Source organism: Dipodomys merriami, unplaced genomic scaffold (genome assembly GCF_024711535.1).
Source record: "Dipodomys merriami isolate MVZ:Mamm:240054 unplaced genomic scaffold, mDipMer1.0.p SCAF_15, whole genome shotgun sequence".
Taxonomy (NCBI): Eukaryota; Metazoa; Chordata; class Mammalia; order Rodentia; family Heteromyidae; genus Dipodomys; species Dipodomys merriami.
The window spans coordinates 33,365,295-33,381,656 of NW_027202826.1; the positions used below are offsets into that span (position 1 = coordinate 33,365,295).

At 43.4% G+C, this 16,362-nt stretch overlaps 1 protein-coding gene across 1 annotated transcript; it reads right to left on the bottom strand.

Moving 5' to 3' along the window:
* Positions 1-10,279: 10,279 nt before the first annotated feature.
* LOC138826809 (centrin-4) lies at positions 10,280-14,764 on the bottom strand. The gene is made up of 5 exons (XM_070022058.1): positions 14,649-14,764; positions 13,129-13,269; positions 12,336-12,464; positions 11,520-11,657; positions 10,280-10,805 (listed from the first exon to the last, which is right to left on the bottom strand). The coding sequence occupies exons 1-5, from the start codon at positions 14,649-14,651 to the stop codon at positions 10,716-10,718; spliced, it is 501 nt and encodes a 166-aa protein (XP_069878159.1). The 5' UTR covers positions 14,652-14,764; the 3' UTR covers positions 10,280-10,715.
* Positions 14,765-16,362: the final 1,598 nt, after the last annotated feature.

The following is a 16,362-nucleotide window of genomic DNA, read 5'->3' on the forward strand; positions in this document are numbered from 1 at the left end:
AGGCGCTTGCTGTGACTCTTTTCTCATGGAATCTGGAGCTGCACTGGGGCCAGGAAGCATGGGATAGAGAAGGTGGTGCTGGACAAGGGAAGAGCATGCTGGTTAGTGCTGTGGGAACACTGAGGGTTAGTGAGACCCTATGCAGGAGGGAGGCTGGTGATCTGCGACTTGTTCCAGCTCTGTTGGGGAGAGTAGAGTAGAGATGAAGTGGAGCCAGGGCTGGAATGAGGAGGAAGGACAGAAGGCCTGGGGACTTCTGCAAGCCCTGACTCCTAAAAGGAGGGGACAGGAGGAAAGGGGAAGGGAGAGAAGGGGAAGGGGAGGGAGAGAGAAGTAGGAGGAGAGGACCAGAGAAGAGATTGGAGAGGAGGGAAGGGGAGGAGAGAGGCTGGGGAGAGGAGGGGAGAGGAGGGGGAGGGGAGAGGAAAGAGAGAAGGGAGAAAGAGCAAAGAGGAGGACAAAGGTCGGGAGGGGGAGGAGGGGAAGGATGAGGGGGAAAGGGGAGGAAGAGGAAGGGAAATGGAGGGGAGAGGGAAGAGAAGGGAAGGAGAGGGGAAAGGATGGGGGAAGGGGGAAGAGAGAGGAGGGAGGGAAGGGGAGGGGAAGGAACAGGAGGGGGAAAGGAGGGGAGGGAAGGTATACAGTATGTTATCCAGGCCTGATTTCCTTCCTGAAGTTTAGAGGCCACAATGCTAAAGGCACAGGTTGAGGTGAGAGCTGAAGGCCTGAGACAGGGCATTCAGCTCCGTCCCACGAACACTTGGGACTTCTCTAGACTCACGCAATGCTAGCTGTGAGCAATACCACATGTAATACATAAATTAGCCTCTCTTTGTCAAGACACTCCCAGACCTTGGTATAAAAACAAAACAAAAGGGAGAAAAGTGAGCTAGTGCCACAAGTCAGGTTTCATCTCTCAGCTTTACTCTGAGCATTTTGCCTAATAGTCTAGGAGGTGTGAGGAGGACTTTGTTGTGGGGTTGAAGGGTGAGGAAGGGATCAAGGCCCGGTGATCAGAGGGCCCAGTGGAGAGCAGGTTTTGTATGTGCAGGAAAAGTTCATGTATCAGAAGACAGTGTCCTGAGACCTGGTGTAATTTCTGAGATTTTATAATGAAGTCCAAGGAGATGATATGCAGATGTACAAGTCAAGAACAAAACCAAGACCAGCCTGGCACTGGTGGCTCATGCCTGTCATCCTAGCTACTCAGGAGGCTGAGATATGAGGATCGCATTACAAAGCTAGCCCAGGCAGAAAAATCCCAATGAGATTTTGCCTTCAGCAAAAGAGCTCAAAGACAATGCCCAGGCCCTGAGTTCAAGCCCCATGACTAACAAAAAAAAAGCCACACTGGGCAGGAAAGTCCATGAGACTCCTATCACCAATGAACCGCCAAAATTGGAGCTGTGGCTCAAGTGGTAGTGTACCAGCTTATAGTGAAAATGCTAAGAGACATTGCCCAGGTCCTGAGTTCAACCCCTAGTACCATCACAAACAAAAATGAGAAAGAATCTTCTATAGCACAAAAGAAAGAATCTTCTATAGCACCAAAAAACCCCACCAACTTTGTTAAAAAAAAAAAAAAAACCTCAGGACAAATAACTGAAAGTAAATATATAGTGGTTTATCCCTCCTTGCAAGTTCCCTTGGTGGAATTTTTAAGAGTTATCTCCACTGAAGGAAAAGTGGAGAAAGAACAGAGATTTCCCTTCACTTGCTAATTCTGAATTGCCTTTAACTGAAAATGGCTTTCTTTGCATCATGTGAGGCATATGTCAGGGTCACTGGCTTTACTTAGGATCTGCCATCTTGTACAAAGTGGGGAAACTACTAAAACACAGCAGACTCTGGAAAATTGTCTGGTAGTGCTACAGAGTATTACTTAGACTTGGTGACTGCTCAGTAGCTGGTTTAAATATCATTGCTGACTTGAATCAGTATCCTTCATTTAGTATTCCAATCAGATGGTTCAGATAATCGCTAAAGAATATATTTTTGAAGGATCAAATCATAATTCTCATACAAATATTAAGTGCACATGTGTCTGAGGTTTTATTGAGATGATGCCACCATCAATCTCAATGGATTTGCAACCACTGGTCAGTATCTACAGGGCAATATCATTTATTCCATATGGAAAAATGGTTTTCCTATGGAGAATTATTTGTTTTTTTGTACATTTTACAAGTCAGTAAATAAAATAGCACAAAGACTAAAGTCACAGAGCCTCACAGAGCCAGACCCGGGGAAGAGTATGTTGAGAGAAGAAAACCCAGAGATCCTTTATCCTTTTCAGCCACATGCCTTTCACGTTTTTATCCTGGTACAAAAAATTAAATTTCCAAACAGAGACTGGTCGCTTACTCCTGTAATCCCAGCTTATGAGACTGAAATCAGAGGATCCTGTTTTGAAAGCAGCCTGGGCAGAACAGTCTGAGTGACCCCTATCCCCAATTAACCAGCGAAGAAGCTGGAAGTAGAGGTATGGCTCAAACACTAGAACTCTAGCCTTAAGCTAAATAGCTAAGGGAATGCACAAGGCTGGAGGTTCAAATCCCAGTATTGGCTGGCACACACACACACACACACACACACACACACACACACACACACACACACACACACACACACACACACACACACACACATATACACAGCCTAAATTTCCTTCTGAGTGAAATGATAGCTTTGGAATGATGAGTAATGGTATCTCTTTAATTCCAATATTCTGTTAGTCCTAATCCTGGCTAGATGTGTGCATAAAATTCATGGCATCTTTGCTGGGTATTTCAGAGCTGTTGAGGTTATTTGTAATGAGTTTAAATCAAGTATAGCCAAAAGTGCATCCTGATGTACTGCTACCCTTCTAGCTCTTTTTAGGGTGTGTGTGTGTGTGTGTGTGTGTGTGTGTGTGTGTGTGTGTGTGTGTGTGTGTGTGTGTGTGTGTGTGTGTGTGTGATGCATATATGTAAATAAAAGCCATATGTGTGAGCAAAGATATTCTAAGTATTTTTTTTTACTAAGTGCTACCCACATAACACAGAAAGTATTAGTAACTTGGTGAATAGGAAAAGCCAGGCAAATATTGAGGGGCCTGACCAAAGTTTGGGAAGCGATGAATCAAGACAATTCTAATTCTTATGAATTCCTCCCTGGAGAGCAACTACAGCTGATTTTTTAAAGTGTTTTGTGATTGTGGAGGTTGCCGTATAGTAAGTAGTGTCAGTGTAGAACAATTTTCCGGGTGGTCTTGGGTTGGGTGGTCTTGGGCTGATTCAGCACTCTGGTTCTTCTTTGTAGTTCTCAATAATCATTTGAGGTACCCCCAGCCACACTCACTCACTGGTAAGAACACCTGCCTTGTAACCTTGTAATCACAACCCTGAGTTCAAACCTCAACACTGCCTAAAATAAAATGGTGGAGGAAGAGGGTTAGGAAGAAGGGGAGGGGAAGGAGGAAGAGGAGGGGGAGAGAAGGAGGAGGAATAATCCCTGTAGGATGTGTGGGGATGTTGCATCCTGGGACAGGAAGACCCTGGCTGGAAAAGTTGAGTTCTCTTCTGCCTCTCCCCTCCCCTTCTCCCCCAAGCAGAATGTCCACAACACTCCAGCCTAGGCAATCATGCAACTTGGGGTCACATGACAAATCTAGGGTGGGCTGCTTTGATGGGCCACTCAGATGTGGTACAAATTGGGCACAGCCCAGACTCCATGTATGCAGGGTGTTTTCACAATGAATCCTAGGCTCTTGGTGTCCTTGGTGCCTAGTAGTAATAATGCACAGCATGTGACTGGAGGAGGGGGGTGTGCATGATTCACTCACCAGGCTCAGACAGCAGAGTGATCTGCTTCCCTGATGCTATAGCTGACAGGGGCCAATATTAAGTAGCAGAGAATAGGAAGAAACAGAAAAGCACTTCTTTTCTTTTACTTTATTTATTCTTCTATTAGACTTTAGACTACAGAGATGGAAAGGAAGGTCAGAAGCTCCTTAGCTGTGTAATTAACCAATACGTATTTGTTGAATAATTGAACCACCTTTTCCTTGCTGTAAACATAGAGCTCATTAACCTTCAAAGTTTGGCCATTGGGCATCAGTGGCTCACACCTATAATACCAGATAATCAGGAGCTAAGATTCGAGAATCATAGTTTGAAACCAGCCAAGGAAGGAAAGTCCTATAAGACTCTTATTTCCAATTAACCAGCAAAAAGCCAGAAGTGGGGCACCAGACTTGAATGAAAGACTAAGGGACAGCATCTAGGCCCTGTGTTCAAGCCCCAGAACATACACACACACACACACACACACACACACACACACACACACACACACACACACACACACACACACACACGCACACACACAGCTCTCAGTATATTGATTCTAAAAAATCTACTCTATTTGAAGGTATGAAGAATGGCTGTCTGTGGCTGATAACTTTTGTAGATATTATCAAGCAAAACCTAGCTTAGTTCAGAAATCAATTATCATGACTTTTTAATTAAATTTGATTATCCTCATCTGAATGATTTCATTTCAGCTAAAAGGGGAACTCTTGATGGTAAAACATAAAAACAATCACATTTCTTTGTTTTGATCTTCCTTTTCTTTCATCCTATTCATTTTGCTAGAAGCAAAGACTAAAATGACTGGGCGGCATTGTGGATGGTTTCTGGTAATAATACACCTACATAAGGAGCTACAGGAAGACTGGGGTCCATACCTGATGTCCTGGATAGGGTAGGACTTGATGAGTCATATAAGAATCTAAAACTGAGACAGGCACCCATGGCTAATGCCTATAGTCCTAACTCCTCAGGAGGCTGAGATCTTAAGATCCCTGTTCCCAGCTCCTGGGCAGGAAAGTCCACAAGTCTCTGATCTCCAATTAACCACCTAAAAAGCTGGAAGTGGAGCTGAGGTTTAAGTGGTAGAGTGGTAGCCTTGAGGAAAAAACAAACAAGCAAACAAAAACATCAGAGACCGCTCTCAGGCCCTGAGTTCAAGCCCAGGACTGGTACTAAAATAAAATCTAAGACTATATTACTGAATGTGGAAGATTCACATCCAAATACATTTCTTGCAGCAATAACATAAGATATGCAACCAAGGGACAACAAATCAAAGGCCCAGTTTTACAATCTAAACACATTTTATCTATATAAATAGGTGTGCCCTTCCAGAGAGGTAGTTACAAGCCAGGAAGGAGGTGGATGTGGAGACTGGATAGTGAGAGAAGAGAACTAACTGATGAACACTTCTAATGTAGTTACCAATTTATTCATCTTATCACTGAAATAACCCAAGGAACACTCACCACTCATAGTCATTTACATAGGAAGAAAGTGACATTCCTTCTCAGGAGGCTGAGTTCTGAGGATCACAGTTTAAAGCCAAGCCAGGGAAGAAAGTTTGTAGAACTTTTATCTCCAATAAACTACCAAAAGCCAGAGATAGAGCTGTGGCTCAAGTGGTAGAACACTAGCCTATGAGCAAAAGAAGCTCAGAGACAGCATTCAGGCCAGTTCCAGGACTGGCACACATTTTTTAAAAAGTGAAATTCAAGTAGTAAGTAGCAGAACCAAATGCAACCAAGTTAAGCCTGAACTCAAAGCTAAAAGGACAGATCATAAGATGTTTCCAGTTAGCCTTGATCCACAGTGAGGACCTCAAACTGAATCCCAAACCTGTAACTACCCTGACATTTCAAAATCAGAGCTGCTACAACCTGGAGCCTTCCACCTTCCCCAAACCTTAAAGTAATAAAGTTCTTCTTTCCATTTCCATGCTTGCTTCACCTTTGCTGACCCCAACTGATGGACTGAGCCAGAGAAGCGTTTAACTTCCCCCTCCACTAAGTTGATAGAAAAGGAAAGAGATACCAGTAGCTCACATCTATAATCCTAGCTTCTCAGGAGGTTGAGATCTGAGATTGAGATTTGAAGCCAGCCCAGGCAGAAAAGTCTATGAGACTCTTATCTCCAATGAAGCAGCAAAAAGCTGGAAGAGGAGATGTGGGTCAAGTAGTAGATCACCAGCTTTGAGTGAGAAAAGCTAAGGGTCAGCACTGAGGCCTGATTTCAAGCCCTAGTACTTGCAGGAAAAAGGCAGGCAGGCAGGAAAAAGGTAGGCAGGCAGGCAGGCAGGAAGGAAGGAAAGAAGGCAGGAAGGCGGGAAGGAAGGAAGGAAGGAAAGGTAGGAAGGAAGAAAAAAAAGTACTAGTCACTCATGGCTCATGCTTAAAATCTTCTAGCTACTCAGAAAGCTGAGATTTGGAGGATCTCAATTCAAAGCCAGCCCTGGCCAAACAAGTCTGCCAGAATACATGCCCAATTAGCCAGCAGATAACTGGGCTGCAGGAATGGCTCAAATGTAGAGTGCTAGCCATGAACAAGGAAGCAAAGTAAGAGCAGAAGACCCTGAGTTCACTGGTACACACACAAAAAAGTGATATATATTTTCTGTGTGTTTTCAAAGGTCTGAGATCCTTTTTGATATAGCTCCTAGGAAATGGAAATTAAGGCATGGCCATCATCAGAAAAACAGTTTGATACCTATGAATGTCCAAATGTTCATCTGTTTTCCTTTGAAGATTGCAACAACCTTAAGCCCAAGTCTTATGAGTATTAAATTATGCATATACATATTGCCTAGTGATGTGATATAGCACCCCCCTCCACCAAAAGGCGGAAATTCTAGTGACTTCATGACAAAGGTGATTTTTAAAAGCTCTCATTTGACCTCGCTAGTGTTTTTACAATTGTATTTGACTATGAAAAAAACAAATACTAAGAAAATCCAGACTTGGAGATTAAAGAATAAAGCTCTAAGGTAGAAGGAGCTAGAAAGCTGCTCAACTCCGCCATGTTGGCTGCTCTATAGACACTTCCTTTACCTTGGATAATGCGGGGAGCCTGCCTAGCACCGAGCTACCTAGACAGGACCTGAGAGCCATATATACATATGGAATTGCTCACAAGTAAACTACTCATTTTAATTAGTAGATATTGTTCCAGTTCCTGCTGGGTAAGAGAGCCATCACAATACAATGAGAAAAAACAAAAGGCACAGATTGATGACAGACTTGGAAAGAGGAGGGAGCAGAGGTAGCAAAGGAAAAATGGCTTCATTATGACACACAGATGTAAAGTTCCCTAGTTCAGAAAAATACAGTATTTCTTTATAATACGTAAAGGGATTGTTTGGTATTTTACATTACATTTACAGAGGTTTTGACCTCCCAAAGAAAATTTTCTGACTAAAAGGGGTTTTCCTTCACCGTCCAGTTCTTTCTCTGCAGGATCCTACAGTGACTGAGTTTACCTGTACTTGCTTGGTCCCCCAGACAGTTACCATGGAAACAAGAACACCACTGGGCCCAGTGGCTTCCTTGTGCCATGCAGCAAGAGCTTGACTGGGCTGTCCCAGAACCTAGCTAGGAAAAGTTTTACCTGGTAAGTAAGAGTTTCCAGGAAAATGGTGACACATTACAAAAATGAAAATAGATTGTTTAATTTGCTCCAAAAAAAAAACCCCTTGATTCACAGACTGTCTACATGATTGAAACATGAGAAATCACCTCTCTCTAATTCCTTTTTCTTGATTCATATACAAGTACCTCAGGGGGTACTTACAAGGCTGGGCACGCCTTATAAGCTACTCTTGGCTCACGCCTATAATCTTATCTACTCAGGAGGCTGAGATATGAGAGATCATAGTTCAAAGCCAGTCTCAAAGGCACCAAAAATATGGAAGTGGAGCTGTGGTTTAAGTGGTAGAATGCTAGCCTTGAGCATAAAAGCTCAGGCACAGAGCTCAGGCCCTGAGTTCAAGCCCCAGGATATGCATGTACATGTGCACGTGTGCATACACACACACACACACACACACACACACACTTCAACATTAGCAGAAGCAGAATCAGATTCTGAAATCCTGAAGAAGTGAGAAAGCAGAATGCTAGCCGGGGAAGATGGGACAGAAGAGTAATGAGGGGGCTTTTCATGAACAGAAATAATTAGATAACAAGGAACTGGGTTGAAGAATAATACCATTTCTTCATGTTTATCCCCCAATTGTTCTAATAAGATAGTGTTTGTTTTGATCTTTCCTTAAAACCTTCGCTAGTGAAATGTCAAGCAATCAAAATAAGCATAAATCAAACTTTATATCTTCATTTACCCAACTTGAGACGAGCCCACAACGCCCCCTAGTGGGCTAGCATCCCTGCTCCAGCCTTCTGGGCCCAACCCAACTACTAAGCGAGAGGTAAAATGAGGCCTGTGAACTCCCCATGAAGATGAGATTTTAATTCAATACTGTTAGAATTATACTCTACATTTCATTGAACAAATGACCTATTGTAAAATGAAAATGCATCAAAATAAGCCATCACCAAGAAAGCAGAGAAAAATTATTTCAGTGAAAAATAACATCTATGAAATAGCAAATGACAACTTTATCACTGTGAAGAATTACCCTTTGATTTTCGAAGTATCTATCCATACTACCTTTCCTTGCCCACATCACAAAGACTTACATATATCCCTTTATTTAAAAAAAAAAACTAGTTGGGGCTGGGAAGGTGGCTCAGTGGTAGAGCGCTTGCCTTGCATGCCTGAGGCCCTGGGTTTGATTCCTCAGCACCACATAAGCAAAAAGAAAAAAGCCAGAAGTGGCACTGTGGCTCAAGTGGTAGAGCACTAGCCTTTAGCTGAAGAGCTGAGGGACAGCACCCAGGCCCAGAGTTCAGGCCCCACAACCAGATCAAAAAAAACAAAAAAACAAAAAACTAGTTGTACAAAGATGTTTCAACATGCCAGTGTGTGAGTACATACAATGCATCTCCTTCCTTCCTTCCTTCCTCCATCCATCCTGCCCTTCTTTCTTTCGTGTTGGTCCTAGGGCTTTCACTCAAGGCCTGGGTGCTGTCCCTGAACTTTTTTCCCTCAAGGCTAGTGCTCTACCACTTGAACCACAGCTCTACTTCTGGAATTTTTTTGCTGGTTACTTAGAGATAAATCTCACAGACTTTCCTGCTGGAGCGGCTTCAGGAGCTGGTAGTCCTCAGATCTCATCCTCCTGAGTAGCCAGGATTACAAGTATGAGTCACCAGTGACTGGCTTTAAATATATACCTTTAAAAAAATGTTGTACAAGGGGCCAGGAGGGTGGCTCAGTGGTAAAAGCGCTTGCCTTGCATGCATGAGGCCCTGGGTTCGATTCCTCAGCATCACATAAGCAGAAAAAAAAAAAAAGCCGGTAGAGTGCTAGCCTTGAGCTGAAGAGCTGAGGGACAGTGCCCAGGCCCAGAGTTCAGGCCCCATGACCAGACCCCTTCCCCAAAAAAAGTTGTACGAAGGTGTTTCAACATAAAGTTAATGAGTGTAATTCATCTTGATCAATGTTACCTCTTCCATCATTCTCCACTTCTCCATTATTTCAATTCTCTGGTTCCATTTTCAGATGTATACACTGAATTTTATGATCATATTCATCCACACTTCCTCTCTCCATTTGTCTGCCCCCTTTCTCCTTGAGGTCCCCCTGAAAACACATGTTCCAGCTTCCTGGTATACATTTTGTTAAACAGTTAGTTGCTCAAAGGAGTTATACCATGTACACATAGGATCCTTCCATACCATAATGGTATATATATATATATATATATAGAGAGAGAGAGAGAGAGAGAGAGAGAGAGAGAGAGAGTGCTTGTGTATTTATGCATATGACCTTGCATATGTTTACATATATAGACATAACTTCCATATAAGAAAGAAAACCTTTGTCTCTCTGAGCCTGACTTACTTCAATTAAAATAAATTTTCCAGGTTCATCCATTTCCATGCAAATGTCATAATACCATTTTTCTTGATTAGTAACATTAGTAAAATTCCATTACACACACACACACACACACACACACACACACACACACGCATATGTATATCCCATTTTCCTGACAGTTCCACTTCTGGCCTTTTTTTTTTTGGCGGGGGGGTGGGGGTTCATTGGAGATAAGAGTCTCACAGACTTTCCTGCCTGGGCTGGCTTTGAATGAGGATCCTCAGATCTCAGCCTCTTGGGTAGTTAGGATTACAGGTGTGAGCCACTGGTGCTGGGCATTGGAGGCTCTTTTAAAAGGCATTAACCCTGGTAAGGAAGGAGCAGGCCTCTGGCCTAATCACCTCTTAAAGGCTCCACTGTTACCTTAGCTGTGCCTGAATGTTGGAACACAAACAAACCGCATCAGTAACTATTGGAGGAGAAACGGCAAAGATTGTAGCCACCAGTCAGTTTTATTTAATACTTTACATATTAAAGCACTGTTTAAAAAGTAAATAATACTCATTTTCCTTAGGGTGACACAAAAGTAAATTAATGGAGCAAGTAATAGTTTGTTTGGCAAACCCATTTGTATGTGAGTCAACATCATGTAGAAAATCTTAACTCTTGGGAATCTGTGCACTTAAAAACTACCAGTTGGAATTAATACTATTCTTGCATGCATGTCCAAAGAAAGTCCTTTCTTCGTTTTCTGACATGACCTATTGGTAGAAACATAGCTTCTCCCATGGATTCCATATCAATGTACCAATGTGTGTGTGTGTGAAAACTAAAAACCCAAAATAAACACATTTGTATATTACATTATTGAACTGGATAGCAAATATAATTTGTCAACAAAATTTTCCAGAAGGCACCAAATCAGTATTAGTAAAGACTCGTTTTCTTCATCATTTTCAAAAATTCTTCCTCATTTATTTCTCCATCCCCATCACGATCGGCTTCATCAAGCATTTCCTGTAAAAAAAAAAAAAAAAAAAAAAAAAAAAGTGCTAACATGACTTACAAAATCTATTTTTTTTGAGGGGGAGGTCTGGTCGTGGGGCCTGAACTCTGGGCCTGGGCGCTGTCCCTCAGCTCTTCAGCTCAAGGCTTGCGCTCTACCACTTCCACAGCGCCACTTGGGCTTTTTTCTTTTTGCTTATGTGGTGCTGAGGAATCGAACCCAGGGCCTCAGGCATGCAAGGCAAGCACTCTACCACTGAGCCACCTTCCCAGCCCCACATAATCTATTTTTAAAATGAATAATGATACAAATAAATATGGAAATATACACTCACTCAAAATCACATTTTTAAACTAAAACTAGTTTGTGGTGGTACTGGAGCTTGAACTCAGGACCTAGGTGCAGTCTCTTGACTATTTTGCTCAAGGCTGGCACTCTAGCACTTAAGCCACAGCTCTACTCTGGCTTTTTTGTGGTTAGAGATAAGAGTGTCATGAACTTTCTTGCCAGGGCTGGCTTCAAACTGGGATTCTCACATCTCACCTCCTGAGTAGTTAGGATTATGGGTGTGAGCCACTGGCATCTGGCTTCAAATCTTATTTTAACATATGATATCTCAAAAATGGGCATCTAACATTTAAATTATCATATAAAATGATGCATAAATTATAATTACAATCTCCAAAATTACATAAATTATAATTACAAAAATAAAGAACACTGACCTGAAGTTCGTCATCCGTTAAATTTTCCCCGAGCTCCTTGGCAACCCTCTTGATATTATTTAGAGATATGCTTCCAGTATCATCATCATCAAATAATTTGAAAGCCTTCAATATTTCTTCTTTTTCATCTTTTTCACTCTGAAAAAAACTGCAGTCTTAACACCAAAAGGGAAATGGTCACTTGTCGTTAGTCTATCAAACTGGGCATATTAAATTCTTGAATTCTACGCTGTGATGTGCTAGGAAGTGAGTTCTGACTTCATTGTGTACTTCTTTCCTTTCGGTTCTTTGAGACAGTTTTGCTGTAGTCTAGAGTGGCCTCAAACTCCAGATCCTCCAGCCTGAGCCTCCTTAAGTGCTGGGATTACAGGCATGCACCACTGTGCCCAGCTTAGTGCTCTAACTTCAACAGTTAGTCCATTTGCCCTCATGGTACTTAAATGTAGCATTTATAAAAAGGAGCATAGGATGGTAAAGAATATGTGCCCTTATGTCAGGTCTGTTACCAAACCTGTAGGCTCTATGACTCCTTAGAAGAGTGCCTGGCAAAAACTGGGTTTCAGTATGCTTGTCAAATGTAAAGCTTCCAGATTCTGACCTTGTTCTCTCTATCCTTCCATATGACCTCATTACTTATCTACTCCAGTCTTTTTATTACTGTTGTGACACCCTCCTTCACCTTAATCTCTATTCCTATCTAAACCCGCCCATCCCTAAATTCCTACTTCCATTTATTCCATGAAACCTCCCATTGCTCCAGTCCCCAAGAGGAGAGGCTACTGATTGTTATTTCTTTGAGAAATAAAATCACCATACCATTTTTACACTCATAACAGCAAGAAAATCTTCAAAACTAATGGTGCCAGTTCCTTCGGTGTCAATTTCAGCTATCATATGTTTAATTTCTTCTTTCTTTGGCTCAAATCCCAAGGCCCGCATTGCAATCTGAAATCAGAAGGAAATGTATATGGCATGATCTCATCCTGATCCTTTTACTTACTCATTTGCTTTTATTTTTTTATTCTGGTCCTAGGGCTTGAACTCAAAATATGGGTGCTGATCCTGAGCTTCTTTTGCTTAAGGCCAGAGTTCTACCACTTGAGCCATAGCTGTCACTTCTGGGTTTTTTTCTATAGTTTATTGGAGATAAGAGTGTCAGGGGACTTTCCAGTCTGGCTTTAAACTGCAATCCTCAGATCTCAGCCTCCTGAGTAATTACAGGTGTGAGCCACCAATACATGGCTTACTTTACTTTTTAACAAAGATTGAGCTACAAACCTAGAAAATAAGGTTAGCAGGCCAAGGTTCCAGTCCTACCATGCCATGGAGTATATCATGTTATACCCAGAGCTTTTGCCTACACATATATACATTCAAATGTTTAACAAGACATTGTTTTCTTAATGCATGGCAAATGCATGTATTGAAGAGACTTTATATAATCTTTAGGAAGACTATTAGAGACTTAAAAAATCCCACAAACTCAGGTGGAGGGTATAGTTCAGTGATAGAACTCAGGCCAAAGGCCATGAATTTGATTCCCCAAAACAATCCCACAGAATATAACATAGCTTTTTAGATGCCTTAGAATCAGAAATGATTTCAGAACCTTTAATTCTTTCACATCTATGGTTCCAGAGCCATCAACATCAAATAAATCAAAAGCCTCTTTAATTTCTTGCTTTTGAGTTTCATTCAATTCAACTTTTGCAGCTTTCTTCTTCCATTGGCCTGAACTTGTACAGCATGCCTGTAATGGACACACATGGGGTGAAAGAGAACCATACAATGAAAATAGTGGACTCATGAAATCTAATAAACACTTAAGTATCCTATTTCTTATTATAGAATGACCTCAACAGTTTCTCCCTATTCCTTTTGTTAATAGTTGTTCTTTTATTAATACCATGATGGAAAGCATGGTTCTTTTTTCCCCACTTATTCCTGGAAATGTGTGCCTTTTAGGCACAGTGTCTGGGAAGCAGAGTGAAGGAGGGCAGCAATTCAAGGAAAAGCTAAAACAGGCCAAAACAAAAACAAAAAAAAACAAGACTCCATCTCAAAGAACAAGTTGGGTATGATGGTATGATGGCTCATACCTGTAAACCCAGTCTCAGCAAAGGCAGAGGTAGCAGGATCCAGGTTCAAGGTCACTTAGCAAAAGTGAATCACTCTATTGGAGAAATAACTAAAGCAAAACAGGGACTAGGTGTGGCTAAAGGAGTAACATACAGCACATACCAGACTCTGAGTTCAAAAAGTACTGCCTTGTGATAGGGAGAAAAGCAAAGGGTCATGTCTTAGTATATGGATGGTGTTAAGTCAGGATGGAATTAGCCTTATTCAGAATACATTTACAAAGCACTCCTTTAAGGAACATTTGCTTTCATATATGCCTGTGTGTTTTGCAATATTTATTTAGTTGGGGGGGGGTGCTTGATTGGAACACAGAAACCTCTTCTAGCATGCTATTTCACTTTTAGGCAGAACTCCAGGGTAAGAGTATGGATTGAGCCAATACTCAAAATCCACCGCATACGTAGAGCATGGAAGCCCTTTTGTGGTTATCTGCTCTTTTTGGCCAGCAAGCCCACCGGGCTCTTCAGCTTCTTCTGCAGACTGCTCCTGGGTGTCTGGTCTCCAGCTTCATCCCGGACATGGCCTGAATCCCCTCGCCTCCCCATCGGGGCTCCGCGGGCCCAACAGCTCTGGAGCGTTTGCTTCTTCTGTGCCGGGGCTTGAACTCAGAGCCTGGGCGATGGGGTCTGAACTCGGGGGCTGGGCGCTCCACCACTTGAGCCACAGCTCCTCTTCTGGATTTTTGCTAGTTAGAAATAAGAGTCTCGCAGATTTTCCTGCCTGGGCTGGCTCTTAACTGCGATCCTCAGCTCTCAGCCTCCTGAATAGCCAGGATGACAGGCGTGAGCACGGGCTCGGGGCATTTTATTCCAATTCCATTCCCTTCTGGTTGAAGAGCTGAACCACGGCAGTGGGGGAGCGGGGGAAATGGAAACCCACTCTGTCTTCACCTGAAATAACGCTCCAGGAATCTTAAGACTGTTTAATGAACTAAATATGCCCCTCCCTGGTCTGGGGAACACCTGGGCCCCGCGCCCAGCGCCCACTCACCATGTCGCCCGCCGGCGCGCCCGGCCCAAGGCTTCCCGCCCACCGTGCCCGCAACCGTGGCGTCCACCGCTCGCCGGCGTTGCTAAGGCCGCTTCGCCGCCGCCAGCGACGCAGCTCCGCCCACTCGAAGCTGCGTAAAGACGGACGGCCATATCGTCCAATAGGAACCAAGAGGTGGAAATCTCCCCGCCCCCCCGTGTACTCTACCAATAACGTAGCTCCTCTGCCGTTCTCAGCCCACCGGTTAGTGGAAATTTCTTCCCAAGTTGGGTTTCTTACTATCCGAGATGCCGGCGACGCGCCCACTTGCGCATGCGTGAAGTGGGTTTCGGATGCAGAGACTCGCGCGAGCTGGGAGAGCTGCGAGCTCGAGCCCACCCTAGCCGGGGAGAGCGACCAGGTTAGTAGCGAGGGGATCTGATGCTCTTCGGCCCCCGGCCTCTCCCCTGCTGGGGGCGGGGGTCCCGGCCGGGAGACCCGGGGGCGCGGGCCGAAGGCGGCGGGGCCGTGGTCTATGCGCCCCAGCCTCCAGTCGCGGCCGCCGCGTCTGCGCCTGCAGCCGGGATCGTGGGGCCGTGCGGGACGTGACCGGACGCCGCAGCCCGGGACGTCCCGGACACCCCACCCCCGGGACGCCCCCCGGACACACCAACCCCGGCACACCCCAACCTTAAGATGCTACAACCCCGGATGTCCCCACCCAGGATGCTCCAGACACCCTAACTCAGGATGCCCCAACTCGGTATGCCCAGCTCCAGAAACCCCAACTCTAGGACCCCCTCGGACGTTCCCCTGGCTCTGTCCCAGGTTTGACCTTTCTTCAAACCATTTCAAGTGTCTAACCATTGGTACTCTTTAAATATATTTTTTTCACACGTAGACTTCAGTGCTAACCGAACAATTTAATTTGATTCAACAGTGCTTACCAAAAATCATCTTAATTTGGATACAGTAGCCTGATAACACATGACTCAGAAACAGCCAGAATTTTGATGTTTTTAAAACCTACATGGACTGAACAGTCTTTCCAACATCAGTAAGTGCTACATTACATATAATAGTGAATTCAGATTCACTTCAGAACTTGCTGGAGGAGGTAACTTTGAAAAGCTAAAAGAAATTGGTTTTCCATTATCAGATGAACCAACACTTTAAATGTACGATCTTTAAAATATGCCAAGGAGGGGTTAGCTCCACTTGTTGAGCTCCTCTCTAAGGACAGCCAAATGCCAGTAAATGTTAGCATCTCTCATTTAGTTTACTTGTTAAAAGTCCTTAGGAAACAAATATAAAAGGATTCAGAAGGGAGAACCAATGTAAGATAAAAACTGTTTGGCTACATTAGCTACAGATAAACAGGTTTTGTTATTATAAACACTACAACCTAACTAATACATCAACCCTACAGGTCCTGCTTGTTAATCATTCTAAATGAACTTAAGTTCATAATGAACTTAAGAATATAGGGTTTGGGAAATGGAGGTGTGGCTTACATAGTAGAGTGCTAGCTTTGAGGCAAAAAGCCAAGCAAGAGATTAAGACCCTGAGTTCAAGCTTGCCAGTACAAGCACAGAAAACAACAAAAGAAGCTGGTGCTGGTGGTTCAGACCTGTAGTACAAGCACAGAAAACAACAAAAGAAGCTGTTGCTGGTGGTTCAGACCTGTAATCCTAATTACCCAGGAGGCTGAGATCTGAGGATCACCGTTGGAAGC

Coding starts and splice junctions, on each gene's coding strand:
- LOC138826809 (XM_070022058.1), bottom strand. Junction 11,658..12,335: donor CTGTTATGAGTGTAAAAATG/GTATGGTGATTT, acceptor AGTTTTTTTCAG/AGTGAAAAAGATGAAAAAGA. Junction 10,806..11,519: donor TAACGGATGACGAACTTCAG/GTCAGTGTTCTT, acceptor TTTTTTTTACAG/GAAATGCTTGATGAAGCCGA.